Below are 14448 nucleotides of genomic sequence, written 5' to 3'. Positions count from 1 at the left end.
TTACCCGTGCAAAGTTAATAGTGCATTAGGAGTAAATGCCAATGGGATCCATATTCAATTGGATAAGAGCTTAGAATTTCGCATTTAATTTACTTTTTTAAAAGTGAATTGGCATGATAGAGATTTGAGGAGAATTATTTAGTTTGGTATAGACCAAGAAACCTCCCAGAATCTCCAAATTTAATACTGGTCAGGGTAAAAATACTGTACAAGAGTTAATACAGCTATGACTTCAGACAGGCACGTAGTCAACATCTGTGGTTCCCACTGTAATACACATTAGTAGTTTAACATTATGTCATGAACTCAAAATCATAATGCACGTTGTTAATTCCTCATAGAACCAACTAGGGCAATTTGCATTTAGTAGGTAGTCGGGTAATAGGTACTAAAGAAAAGAAGGAAGTTTGAGTAGGACTATCAGCATTAGTGTTAAAGTAAAGGTTTATAGGACTTTCTTGGTGGTACAGTGTATAAGAATCCCTCTGCCAATGCAGAGGACACAGGTTCGACTCCTAGTCCAGGAAATTCCACATACCATGGAGCAACCAAGTCCATACACCATGATGACTAAAGCCCGTGTGCCTGGAGTCTGTACTCCACAAGAGAAGCCGCCGCAACAAGAAGCCTGCACACCACCACCCAGAGTAGCCTCTACACGCCACAACTAGAGAAAGCTCCTGCAAAGCAAGCAAGACCCAGCACAGCCAAAAAGAAATAAATGTCTAAAAACCTTCAGAGACAGTGATAGAGAGAAAACCCCCCCGCCATGTACCGTAAAATGTACAAGGAATCAGGTGTCCTTAGGGACCTCAAAGTTTTATGGGAGAGAACGAAAAGGAACAATTAAGCATATAATGACAAGCATATAAAAACAGTGTGGCTATTTACATGTCAATGAATTCAACAAAATGAAAAATTCACTCTCTCCGTTATCATCACATTTTAAATGCTCAGTAGCTATTTGTAGCTAGTGACTTCCACAGTGGATGCAGAAGACAATTTTCATCACAGAAAATTCTATTAAAAAGAACTATCAAGCATGTATATTAAAATCATGTTGTTGTTCTTATTGTTTAGTCACTAAGTCATGTCTGAATCTTTGTATCCCCATTGACTGCAGCCCATCGGGCTCCTCTCTCCATGGGATTTCCAAGGCAAAAATACTGGAGTGGGTTGCCATTTCCTTCCCCAAGGGATCTTCCTAACCCAATGTTTAAACCAACATCTCTTGCACTAGCAGGTGGATTCTTTACCATTGAGTTACCAGGGAAAGTGAAAGTGAAAATCGCTCAGTCATGTCCGACTCTTTGCAACCCCATGGACTGTAGGCCACCAGACTCCTCCATCCATGGGACTCTCCAGGCAAGAATACTGGAGTGGGTTGCCATTTCCTTCTCCAGGAGATTTTCTGACCCAGGGATCGAACTCTGGTGTCCCTCATTGCAGGCAAACGCTTTAACCTCTGTGCCAACAGGGAAGCCCATATTAAAATGATAACAACCATTTAAAATGTATTTATTAATTATCATTTAAAGGAAACTACTATCTTGATTTATGTCTGATTCACTAAAAAGCAGGGATATAGGAACTTCCCTGGTGGTTCAGGGGTTAAGACTCCAAGACTCTGTGTTCCCAATGCAAGGGGCAAGAGTTCGATCTCTGGTCAGGGAACTAAGACCTGGTGTGCCCCACTGCCAAGAAAAAAAAAAAAAAGCAGTTATATAAAATGTTAATATTAAAGGCTTGCTTTTATTTCTTCTGGGTAAAGTAAGTTGCATAGCCACAGCTTGGATTGTATGTACAGGGTGACTATGCAAGACACTGAATCAATTTATTCAAGAGAATTTCATGTGGTTTAAAAAGCTTCCAACAAAGCAATTCCTTTAATTGCAAATTGGAGAGAAAAGAAATGAAGCTCAAATTAGTTTACTGTTTTTAACTGTATTCTCTGATTTTATATTATTTGTATATATTTTTTAAAATACTGAATCATTCATTTTACTATAAAAAGAAAGGACATCTTATCGAGTGACTTATACTATTAGTTACTGAGTGCAGGCTGAATAACTAACCTTGCTATTCTGTTTCTGCAGGGCCCTGTGATATTCCCAGAGGAAAGGCCAGTCTCTACTAAAGAATATGATTAGGAACAACTAGGAATTACTTATTAGTAACAGATATAACAGGACATTATTTAGAAGCTCAAAATAATGTCTTCCTTATTTCTCTTTGCTGTTTCATTTGATTTGGGTTTGTCTCCAATCGGAACTCTACTCTTCGGATTTTCTGCCTTTTTCCTCAACTTTCTTATGCTCTTGACTCCTTTTGCTTCCCTATGAGGGAGCTTATTGGTCAAATCTTCATGTCTTTTCTCATTTTCTCCAAAAGCACAGTTATCTCTGATTTCTCAGCCACAGACATCAACCCCTGTCTGATGTTTCCAACACCTGTTGTATCTTCAAGATCCAGAATAAGACAAAAAAATAAAACATGTATACACAAAAAAAAAAAAAAGAGAGAAAGAAACAAGATATCTGTAACTCCTCAAAATTCAGCTGGGAATAAGTCCATGTAGTAGAGGGGGAGCGTTCATCTCTCTCTCTCATACATCCTCCTTTATCATTACCAGAATACTAGAGTACAAGAAATCTGGAGTGGGTTGCCATCCCCTTCTCCAGGGGATCTTCCTGACCTGGGGACTGAACCCAGGTCTACTGTATCACAGGCAATGCATAGAGACCTGGGTTCAATCCCTGGGTTGGGAAGATCCCCTGGAGAAGGGCATAGCAACCCACTTCAGTATTCTTGCCTGGAGAATCTCATGGACAGAGGAGCCTGGTGGGCTACTGTCCATAGGGTTGCAGAGAGTCAGACATGACTAAGTGACTAACACTACTACCACTATAGTGATTCTTATGACTCCGAGTCATAATCGTGCTTTTGATTGACTTTTTTATCTGAATGAGCTTAAGTGGAAGTTTGCAGTCTTCAGTAAAATATAATCTTTTCTCATCTAAATGATTAATCTGGGTGTGTTTTAACCATGTCCAATAAGAAAGAATATCTGCTCAACCTTTCCTCAAAATCCATTGCTTCCTCTAGAATACCTAACATGTATGCATGCATGCAAAGTCACTTCAGCTGTGTCCAATTCTGTGTGTTCCGAAGGGCTGCAGCCTGCCAGGCTCCTCTGTCCATGGGACTCTCCAGACAAGAATACATGGCAAGCCACTCTAGTTCAACCCAGGGAACAAACCCCAGTCTTCTACATCTAACCTGTACTGACAGGCAGCTTCTTTACCACCAGTGCCACTGGGGAAGCTCAGGATCTCTAACATGATCTAAACATGATCATGATCTAAACATGATCTCTAACATGATCTAACACTATCCTTGGAGTAAAGAAAACAGAGAACAAATCATGACGGCACCATTTCAAGCCCCACCATGAATTTCCTAAATTTCTCTTCAATAAGACTTCATCACTCTACTAGGGGAACATGATAAGACATGGCCTTTTAAAACTCATTGAGAGAGTTGCTACAAGTGGGTTATCACTGTTACATTTTATATTGTTAAATGTTATATACATATGTTATATATCTTATATGTTTAATTTATATGTTGTTACATTATACATTACATATAATTACAGATAATATTACATATTGGGCTTCCCTGGTGGCTCAGATGGTAAAGAATCTGTCTGGAATGCAGGAGACCTGGGCTTGATCCCTGGGTCAGGAAGATCTTCTGGAGAAGGTAATGACTACCCATTCTGGTATTACATATATTTTTATCATGCTGTGAAGCACTTAACACTGAACTGCTATTAGTATCCTTCACTAAGTTCTATATTTTGGCAAATATTTTCCATATTACGACAAACATGCGTTTCTATTGTCCCTTTAGTATCCACATGGAGTATGGAAGTAACAGGTGTGCACTGAGTCAGAGAAAGAACATTTACACTTGTATGTGTGCACTCAGGAGTCTCAGAAGAACTATTTTTCTTTTGTTTTTAATTCCTTGAACTTGAACCAAATGACAACTCACATGTCTCTCTCTGCACTGGCTGCTGGGATACTTCGATTCAAACATGTAGCCTGGCCCTCAAACTTTATTTTTGGAACCAGTCTATCTTTTGTTTCATCAATCTTTTTCCTGATATACCCACTCACTTTTTTTTAATTTTAAGAATTTTTTAATTAAAGACTATTAGAATAGCAAATATGTGTTCAGGAATTTAGAACAAACAAAAGACAAACATATAAACTGTTAATAGCATTGAAAGCAAAAGCTTCATGTTACCAGTTCTGCTGTATTTAATTGTGAAGTGAGATATTTGGTCTTTCAAACAGTAACTCAGATATGAGAGCTCAGAAAATATTAATATTCTCACAAACCTCTTTCATATTCTATATTTCCTGATTTATTAAAAACAGTAAGAGTATTTCAACAGCAATAAGAAATACTAGCTTCTGGCTTCCACATGTTCTGTGTGTCCTATCTCCCAGCTATTTTAAGGAAAAATGCCAAATTTCCACCAGTGACTAAAGGAGATTTTAAAGCTTTTAATAAAAATCCACACCTTGAATACTGCATAGCTGCAGGACCAGTTCTGTATGTCGATGCCATGTGTGGTCTACACATAAAGTACAAGGTAATTCATGCAAAATGACCCTAAAAGTCTGTTAGAAAAAGTTTCAAAAGAAAGCTTCATATTCCTTTAAAGTCCTTTCAAAAAAATATTCTTAGCTGCATTAGCCTGATATGATTATGTAGAGAAAAAATCATATAATTTCATAAAATGAAAGCTTTACTCATATCAAAGTTCCCCACTTTGCTTATCTCACTGCCCCTCTTTATTATTTTATTACAAAGAACATTTGCTATTCCATGAATACAGCTATGATCAATAGGTTCCAATTAGGAAGATCAGCTGCATTTTCTGGTTACCGAAGAAGATGAGAATTTGTTCTGTTAGCTTATTTTGTAACTTTCATGAAAGAAAGAAACACATTACCACAGACTTCTAAAAAAGTAAATAGTATATTCTTAGAATACTCCTATGGGAGAGAACTTTGGCTATGCGCATCTCAGACTATGAACTACCTATAACAATCAAATAATAATTCTAAGCTGGAAAGCACTATGAAGTAATCCAAATATCCATCCTTCTAACTCAAAGATTCCTAACATTTAAGCAGATGCAGTTAAAAGGGAACAAAGATTTCCGCTGGCAGTCTGCAACCTCTTATTTTTCCACAAATCAAGGCAAGCCCCTGAATCAGTATCTGAGAACAAAGGTGGTGGACTTTGTCCTGAGAGACAAACAACAAAGCATCTAAATTGCTCATTGCTTTTACTGCGGCTCCACCCCAATAGCTCCCATAGGTAAGCTCCAAATTTAAGCCACAATAAAGAAAAATGTCCTCAAGTGGAAACAATCATACATTGTGGGTCAATCCCAATGACTGCAAATTAACGGCTACCCACACACAACCATGGGAAATGCAAATCATATTGAAAAAGAAGAGAGCTGTATGATTTCTTCATGAGTCTCAGAATTTCTAATAAGTTCTTAATGTTAGTTTTCATACTTCTGTAAAAGAGGCAGAATTAATACATTCCATTCCTTTTTATCCAGTGTCTTTAATGAATTTAACAACAGCAGTTGCATTACTTGGGTATGTGATCTTGAATTAAAGTTCAGTAAGTCTGTAAAGTGCTTTTAAAGAGCAAGTAAATGTTTTACAAGTTCTCCAAAAATAATCTATATCTATCACATCAGATTTAATTAAAATGAACCGAAGGTGGTAGTGTCTAGAGTCCAAGTGGGTAAGATGGAGGTGGAGTTCAGGCCATTGTTTTAATCCAAATTTTCACAAAGATATGGACAACAAAAAAACAAAGGAAAAAAACAGAGTAGGACAATCTATTAAGAGTTGCAGGCACTCTCAGTCAGGCTTATATCAAGCTGAAAGTATAATTAAATTTACACCTCTGAATGATCTGTAATTTATCACCAGGAATGCCTGAATTAATTCTGTAACCCTGCATTTCCAGGCAATGAATTTAGTGTGTGGAACTACTGATCCCTTCATTATTTTCTGATAAGCAAAGGGAGAAGAAGAAAGCTGAAATCTACAGGCTCAGAGACACGTTGCTGCTGCTGCTGCTAAGTTGCTTCAGTCGTGTCCGACTCTGTGCGACCCCATAGATGGCAGCCCACCAGGCTCCCCCATCCCTGGGATCCTCCAGCCAAGAACACTGGAGTGAGTTGCCATTTCCTTCTCCAGTGCATGAAAGTGAAAAGTGAACGTGAAGTCTCTCAGTCGTGTCCGACTCTTAGGGACCCCATGGACTGCAGCCTACCAGGCTCCTCCTCCATGGGATTTTCCAGGCAGGACTACTGGAGTTGGGTGCCATTGCCTTCTCCGCAGAGACATGTTAGAACTCTCAAAAGGATAGAAACTTCTAATGGAAACATTAGTGTTATGGAAAAATGGAAGGATTATGTTTATTGAACACCTACTATGTCCCAAATACTTTCCCAGATCCTGTATTTAATCACATTTGAATTCTCACAACCATGTGAAGGTTTACTAACACTACGCTTCCAGAGTGGACACTGAGTCTCAAAGCATATCATCTGTAGCAGAAGTGAAACTGGAACCAGATTCATCTGACTCCAAAGTTCCCTTGCCTTCTTCTCTGTTATGCTGTGGGAATGAACTGAGAGTTTTACCTCTTCAGTCAGTTCAGTTCAGATCAGTAGCTCAGTTGTGTCCGACTCTTTGTGACTCCATGAATCACAGCACACCAGGCCTCCGTGTCCATCACCATCTCCTGGAGTTCACTCAGACTCACGTCCATCGAGTCAGGGATGCCATCCAGCCATCTCATCCTGGGTCGTCCCCTTCTCCTCCTGCCCTCAATCCCTCCCAGCATCAGAGTCTTTTCCTATGAGTCAACTCTTCGCATGAGGTGCCCAAAGTACTGGAGCTTCAGCTTTAGCATCATTCCTTCCAAAGAACAGACAGGACTGATCTTCTTCAGAATGGACTGGTTGGATCTCCTTGCAGTCCAAGGGACTCTCAAGAGTCTTCTCCAACACCACAGTTCAAAAGCTCAATTCTTCGGCGCTCAGCCTTCTTCACAGTCCAACTCTCACATCCATACATGACCACAGGAAAAACCATAGCCTTGACTAGACGGACCTTAGTCGGCAAAGTAATGTCTCTGCTTTTGAATATGCTATCTAGGTTGGTCATAACTTTTCTTCCAAGGAGTAAACGTCTTTTAATTTCATGGCTGCAGTCACCATCTGCCTTGATTTTGGAGCCCAAACAAATAAAGTCTGACACACTTTCTACTGTTTCCCCATCTATTCCCATGAAGTGATGGGACCAGATGCCATGATCTTCGTTTTCTGAATGTTGAGCTTTAAGCCAACTTTTTCACTCTCCTCTTTCACTTTCATCAAGAGGCTTTTTAGCTCCTCTTCACTTTCTGCCATAAGGGTGGTGTCATCTGCATAATTGAGGTTATTGATATTTCTCCCAACAATCTTGATTCCAGCTTGTGTTTCTTCCAGTCCAGCATTTCTCATGATGTACTCTGCATATAAGTTAAATAAGCAGGGTGACAATATACAGCCTTGATGTACTCCTTTTCCTATTTGGAACCAGTCTGTTGTTCCATGTCCAGTTCTAACTGTTGCTTCCTGACCTGCATATAGGTTTCTCAAGAGGCAGGTCAGGTGGTCTGGTATTCCCATCTCTTTCAGAATTTTCCACAGTTGATTGTGATCCACACAGTCAGAGGCTTTGGCATAGTCAATAAAGCAGAAATAGACGTTTTTCTGGAACTCTCTTGCTTTTTCCATGATCCAGTGGATGTTGGCCATTTGATCTCTGGTTCCTCTGCCTTTTCTAAAACCAGCTTGAACATCAGGGAGTTCACGGTTCACATATTGCTGAAGGCTGGCTTGGAGAATTTTCAGCATTACTTTACTAGCATGTGAGATGAGTGCAATTGTGCGGTAGTTTGAGCATTCTTTGGCATTGCCTTTCTTTGGAATTGGAATGAAAACTGAACTTTTCCAGTCCTGTGGCCACTGCTGAATTTTCCAAACTTGCTGGCATATTGAGTGCAGCACTTTCACAGCATCATCTTTCAGGATTTGAAATAGCTCAACTGGAATTCCATCACCTCCACTAGCTTTGTTCATAGTGATGCTTTCTAAGGCCCACTTGACTTCACATTCCAAGATGTCTGGCTCTAGATTAGTGATCACATCATCATGATTATCTGGGTCATGAAGATCTTTTTTGTACAGTTCTTCCATGTATTCTTGCCACCTCTTCTTAATATCTTCTGCTTCTGTTAGGTCCATATCATTTCTGTCCTTTATTGAGCCCATCTTTGCATGAAATGGTCCCTTGGTATCTCTAGTTTTCTTGAAGAGATCTCTAGTCTTTCTATTTCTGTTGTTTGCCTCTATTTCTTTGCATTGATCGCTGAAGAAGGCTTTCTTATCTCTTCTTGCTATTCTTTGGAAGTCTGCATTCAGATGCTTATATCTTTCCTTTTCTCCTTTGCTTTTCGCCTCTCTTCTTTTTACAGCTATTTGTAAGGCCTCCCCAGACAGCCATTTTGCTTTTTTGCATTTTTTTTCCATGGGGATGGTCTTCATCCCTGTCTCCTGAAAAATGTCACGAAACTCATTCCATAGTTTATCAGGCACTCTGTCTATCAGATCTAGACCCTTAAATCTATTTCTCACTTCCACTGTGTAATCATAAGGGATTTGATTTAGGTTGTACTTGAATGGTCTAGCGGTTTTCCCTACTTTCTTCAATTTGAGTCTGAATTTGGCAATAAGGAGTTCTTGATCTGAGCCACAGTCAGCTCCCGGTCTTATTTTTGTTGACTGTGTAGAGCTTCTCCATCTTTGGCTGCAAAGAATAGAATCAATCTGATATCGGTGTTGACCACCTGGTGATGTCCATGAGTAGAGTCTTCTCTTGTGTTGTTGGAAGAGGATGTTTGCTATGACCAGTGCATTTTCTTGGCAAAACTCTATTAGTCTTTGCCCTGCTTCATTCTGCATTCCAAGGCCAAATTTGCCTGTTACTCCAGGTGTTTCTTGACTTCCTACTTTTGCATTCCAGTCCCCTATAATGAAAAGGACATCTGTTTGGGGTGTTAGTTCTAAAAGGTCTTGTAGGTCTTCATAGAACCGTTCAACTTCAGTTTCTTCAGCATTACTGGTTGGGGCATAGACTTGGATTACTGTGATATTGAATGGTTTGCCTTGGAGACGAACAGAGATCATTCTGTTGTCTTTGAGATTCTGCATTTTGGACTCTTGCTGACCATGATGGCTACTCCATTTCTTCTGAGGGATTCCTGCCCGCAGTAGTAGATGTAATGGTCATCTGAGTTAAATTCACCCATTCCGGTCCATTTTAGTTCGCTGATTCCTAGAATATCGACGTTCACCCTTGCCATCTCTTTTGACCACTTCCAATTTGCCTTGATTCATGGACCTGACATTCCAGGTTCCTATGCAATATTGCTCTTTACAGCATCGGATCTTGCTTCTCTTACCAGTCACATCCACAGCTGGGTATTGTTTTTGCTTTGGCTCCATCCCTTCATTCTTTCTGGAGTTATTTCTCCACTGATCTCCAGTAGCATATTGGGCACCTAATGACCTGGGGAGTTCCTCTTTTAGTATCCTATCATTTTGCCTTTTTCTACTGTTCATGGGGTTCTCAAGGCAAGAATACTGAAGTGGCTTGCCATTCCCTTCTCCAGCGGACCACATTCTGTCAGGCCTCTCCACCATGACCCACCTGTCTTGGGTTGCCCCGCAGGCATGGCTTGGTTTCATTGAGTTAGACAAGGCTGTGGTCCTAGTGTGATTAGATTGACTACCCCTTGGTCTGTGTTTAGCGGCATCAGAAGGACTAACTGAAAAACTAAACTTCTGGAAATATATTTATTTTTCCTGAACATATTTGTCTTTATTTATTCACCCTTTCATCTTTTTTTCAATGGAATTTGTTAAACTGCTTTTATTTTCCTCAATTATTAGCAACATTTCTGGCCAAAATAACAAGCAGCTGGAGCAATGTGTATCCACAGCTTTAAATTATTGAAAGAACTACATGGAAAGAATACAAAATGATAGAAATATTTTTGAATAGGCCCCCCAAACAAAGGGTGCAAGTTATACGCTATAAATGTCTTTTGGAATGACATGACATTTCCTGTTGAAATAGCTCACACAAATCTCTCAATACATCATGAAAATAGTAGTAAAACACAGGAGGCATTTACTAGCTGGAGTAACCCAAGCCTAACAGTTTATAACCACAGACTAGCCAATGAATATTCCAGTAACTGGTTACCTGACATGGCGTAGAGGCAGTGACTGATCTTGTAAGAACAGGACTTCCAAGCTTGGCCACTGCAGGTGGTTGATGTGCCCCAAAATAAATAAATGATCCTGCAAAAACAAACATAAAGTCATGTGGATGAAAGTTCTCTTGTACATTTGGCAGTTCTTTGCTCTAATAGCTCAACTGTGCATACATATTCAACTATCAATCAGATAAAGAAAATTACGTTTTTACTTCTTTACCATTATGTTCCATAGATAACCATGAATTGCTTTCATATGGATAACATTAACTATTTGAAATAAAATCTCATTGATGAAAAATAAGCTCTTGATCTAAATTCTATCAATGAACATGTTTTATTGGCTTAACTCAAGTCACAGTTTGAAATTAAATGAAGCTTGTAAGTTTACAATTAGATATTCAGCATGCCCTTAGAAAATTCCTAGGAGATCTTTCCTTGCAAGTTTCTTCTGGATGTACCGAAGGATGAGAGCCTATAGAATAAGCTTGGTTTCTCCTGGGGCTTACATGTTTGTCATTGTTGTCTGTGCTAGTGGGAATGAAAGCTTAATTAAAGATGTAATCTGAGTGTTAACAAAATAACTGCTTTTAGGTTTTAACTACAATGGAAGTGCTAATGGCAAATGTACAGGGGGGATAACATCTCTTAGCAGCTCGAAAGATCACACGTTCAGAAAAGTAGTCAGCGTAGCCTCCCTGAATAATGAAAATTTACAAGGTAGTCTATGCCGCACAATGTCAAGGTCTGATCCTGCTCTTTGATAATCACAAAGCGATGGGCAACCTGTAAAGACAACTATTTTGATGAAATAAAACACATTCAGAAGGGAATTTTCTTAGCCAGATCAGCACTGACTGCACAGAATGAAAAGGATTTCATAATTAAATGTGTTTCAGGTACCACCACATGTTTAACCAGACTACCATGGCTGTAAGTCAGCAGCGCAGTCTCTGAGTGAGAAAAACAGAACCCAGTTCCTATGGGCCTTAAATCCAAATCCAGTTGGGAAGGATAACGCCTACTCTTCCCAACTCCAGACTACGAGTAATAGAAAGAGTATATGAGTTCATTAAATTCTCTATTTCACCTTTGAAAGAATAGGAAAAGATGACTTTGAAAAATTATTCCCCCTTAAAAATCCTCAGGTTCAAGTAAAAATCAACTGAATATTGCCAAAAGACTAATAAAAATTCTAAACATTAACAATATTCAAAGATCTTACTCCTCTGGTCATTTAAAACAATATGGACAATTTTAAACAAGCAGTTAATGAAGGATGAAACACATAAACATCAAAACTCCAAAATCTAAAAGAAGCAAAAGGTTTGAACAAGTTGATTATCCCACAAAATTAACTGGAAAAGTGATAGGAAAACAATCTACCAGGGTGTATGGCCCCACTGTTTTTTTCATTTAATTTTTAAAGAATAAATATTTGCACATCACTTGCATATATCATAGGTTTTAGAAAAATACGAACAGTTCCTTGACTCATTTTATGATGCCAGATATCTCTAACGTTAAGAATGAAGAAAAGAGAATTAAACTACAGCTCAATATCACTCATGATCATAGACACAAAGCTCTAATTAAAATGTCTCAATTGCATTTGCAATTCTTAAAAACAAATGCTGTGCCCCGACCAATGAGATTTCCAAGAACAGAAGTTTGGTTTAACAGTCTTATCAACATAGTCAATAAGATCAAGTGAAGTGAAGTGAAGTGGCTCAGTCGTGTCCGACTCTTTGCGACTCCATGGACTGGAGCCTACCAGGCTCCTCTGTCCATGGGATTTTCCAGGCAAGAACACTGGAGTGGATTGCCATTTCCTTCTCCAGGGGATCTTCCCGACCCAGGGATTGAACCTGGGTCTCTTGCATTGTAGACAGATGCTTTATCGTCTGAGCCACCAGGGAAGCCCAATAAGATCAAAGTAAAGAGTAAAATAACAGAGTCAAAGTGAAAGTGAAGTCGCTCAGTCATGTCCAGCTCTGCAACCCATGACTGTAGTTGGCCAGTCTCCTCCATCCATGGGATTTTCCAGGCAAGAATACTGGACTGGGTTGCCATTTCCTTCTCCAGAGGCTCTTCCTGACTCAGGGATCAAACCTGGGTCTCCTGCATTACAAGCAGACTCTTTACCATCTGAGCCACCAGGGAATCTCTTATAAACAAAGATTGAAAAGACTGTGAAAAATAGTCATTCATTCCCGATAACCTCAATAAAATGTTAAAAGAAACAATAAAGATTAAAGATTTATCTCAAAATAAATAATGTCTTGAATGGCCAACTACAAAATTAATTATAATGAGAAACTACCTAGAAAATTCTGTCACCATTACTAATTAGAGGAAATATTAGTAAGATAATATTACTTATCTTAGACTAATATTATCTCAGGTCTAGCAAATGTGCAAGTCAAGAAAATAAAATTTCTAGTAAATACAACAGAAAAGTAGAGATAGCATTCCATGTGTATTGCCAATAATGTAACTGTAAAATCAGAAACCCCAACAGATTCTCTTTTAATACAGACAGGTATCAATAAGAGAATTTACTCCAGTACTCTTGCCTGGCAAATCCCAGGGGCAGGGGAGCCTGGTGGGCTGCCGAATATGGGGTCACACAGAGTCGGACACGACTGAAGTGACTTAGCAGCAGCAGCAAGGTAAATTCGAACAGCGAAATACTTCTACATTATTTTATTTATTTTAGCAATAAGACACTGAATATAGAATGATAAGAAATATTCTACTCACAGTTAACAATGATAATACAAGATATGTAGGAATAAATTTAACAAGAAAAGGACAGGACTTGTATGAAGAACATCATAAAACTCCATGAAAAACTATAAGACTTCTGATTAAGTGAAAAGAGATAACATTTTTTAGATGAAAAGGTAATATTATGAAAATATTACTTTAATGAAAACTGATGTGGAAGCTAAATGCCATCTAGAGAACGTTTTAACCAGATGCTTGAAAAACAGACGGTATTGACAAAATTTATATATGCAGGTAGAGCCTAAAGAGAATGAACTCTGACCCCAGGCCCATATACTTCCAGAAATATATCTCTGGATTTATTTTCTTACAAGCCTGCACCACAGAATGCTCTGAGTTAAGAGACCTATGGAATTATAGCATACCAAAGAGACTATTCCTGTTCATCTTAACTGTTCATCGTAAAACTATTCTTGTAAAACTCTTGTAACCCCAGAGGGGCTAGCTGACCAGCACAGTATAAAAATAAAGAATGGAGGGGTCAGCCTCCCCAGGCTACGCTGTGCAGGCCAGCCTCAACCTCACCTTTTGCAAAGGATGCACCCGTTTTAATGCAATATGGCCAAGAAAGGATTCCTTAGACGCTGTGAGAACATTAGAAAATAAACCTTATAATGAATTTAGGTAAAAATATCACAAATATACCATTATGCAGGAAGAAATCATAAATAAAACCAGTCAAAAGAAGTTTGCATCAGGAATACAAGGGTGGCTTAATATTTGAAAAAATCATTCTTTTTATTATAAACAAAAAAAGATAATATCACAATGATGATTATCACAATATGTTCTGAAAAGCATACACCCAGTTTTAACAGATTAATTTATATATACATATACATACACACACACACACACACACATACATAAACTTTAACACTACAAATAGAAACATCTTTATCTGATACAAAACAACCTTTAAGTAACTATAGTATTCAAGGCTGAATTATTGACAGTTTTTCCCCTCAAGAGGAATAAGACAAGTACAGCAGCTATCACCAGCTCTAGTCAACATTTTTCCAGAGGTCCTTGTCAGCGCAATAAAACTGAAGATAGAGAGTTTAAGATTTAGAAAGATGGAAATAAAATTGTCAATCTTTGAAGACAAAATAATTATGAGCCCATAATTCATAAATTCTTAACTATAATTTTAAAATAAGCAAGGTCATTGAACACAAGGTCAATATTTAAAAATATAACTACATTTATATATACAGC

At 38.5% G+C, this 14448-nt stretch overlaps 1 protein-coding gene across 1 annotated transcript in view; it reads right to left on the bottom strand.

The window, feature by feature from the left end:
- The window catches only part of MALRD1 (MAM and LDL receptor class A domain containing 1), a 597692-nt gene that overhangs the window by 517726 nt on the left and 65518 nt on the right, over positions 1-14448 (bottom strand). Inside the window, exon 12 of the mRNA XM_005687912.3 lies at positions 10428-10525. Coding sequence (XP_005687969.3) covers positions 10428-10525 — 98 coding nt within the window. The remainder of the gene's footprint in view (positions 1-10427; positions 10526-14448) is intronic.

This window comes from Capra hircus, chromosome 13 (genome assembly GCF_001704415.2).
Source record: "Capra hircus breed San Clemente chromosome 13, ASM170441v1, whole genome shotgun sequence".
Lineage (NCBI taxonomy): Eukaryota > Metazoa > Chordata > Mammalia > Artiodactyla > Bovidae > Capra > Capra hircus.
Note: the sequence above shows the minus strand (reverse complement) of the source record. Positions and strands in the feature narration are given on the sequence as shown.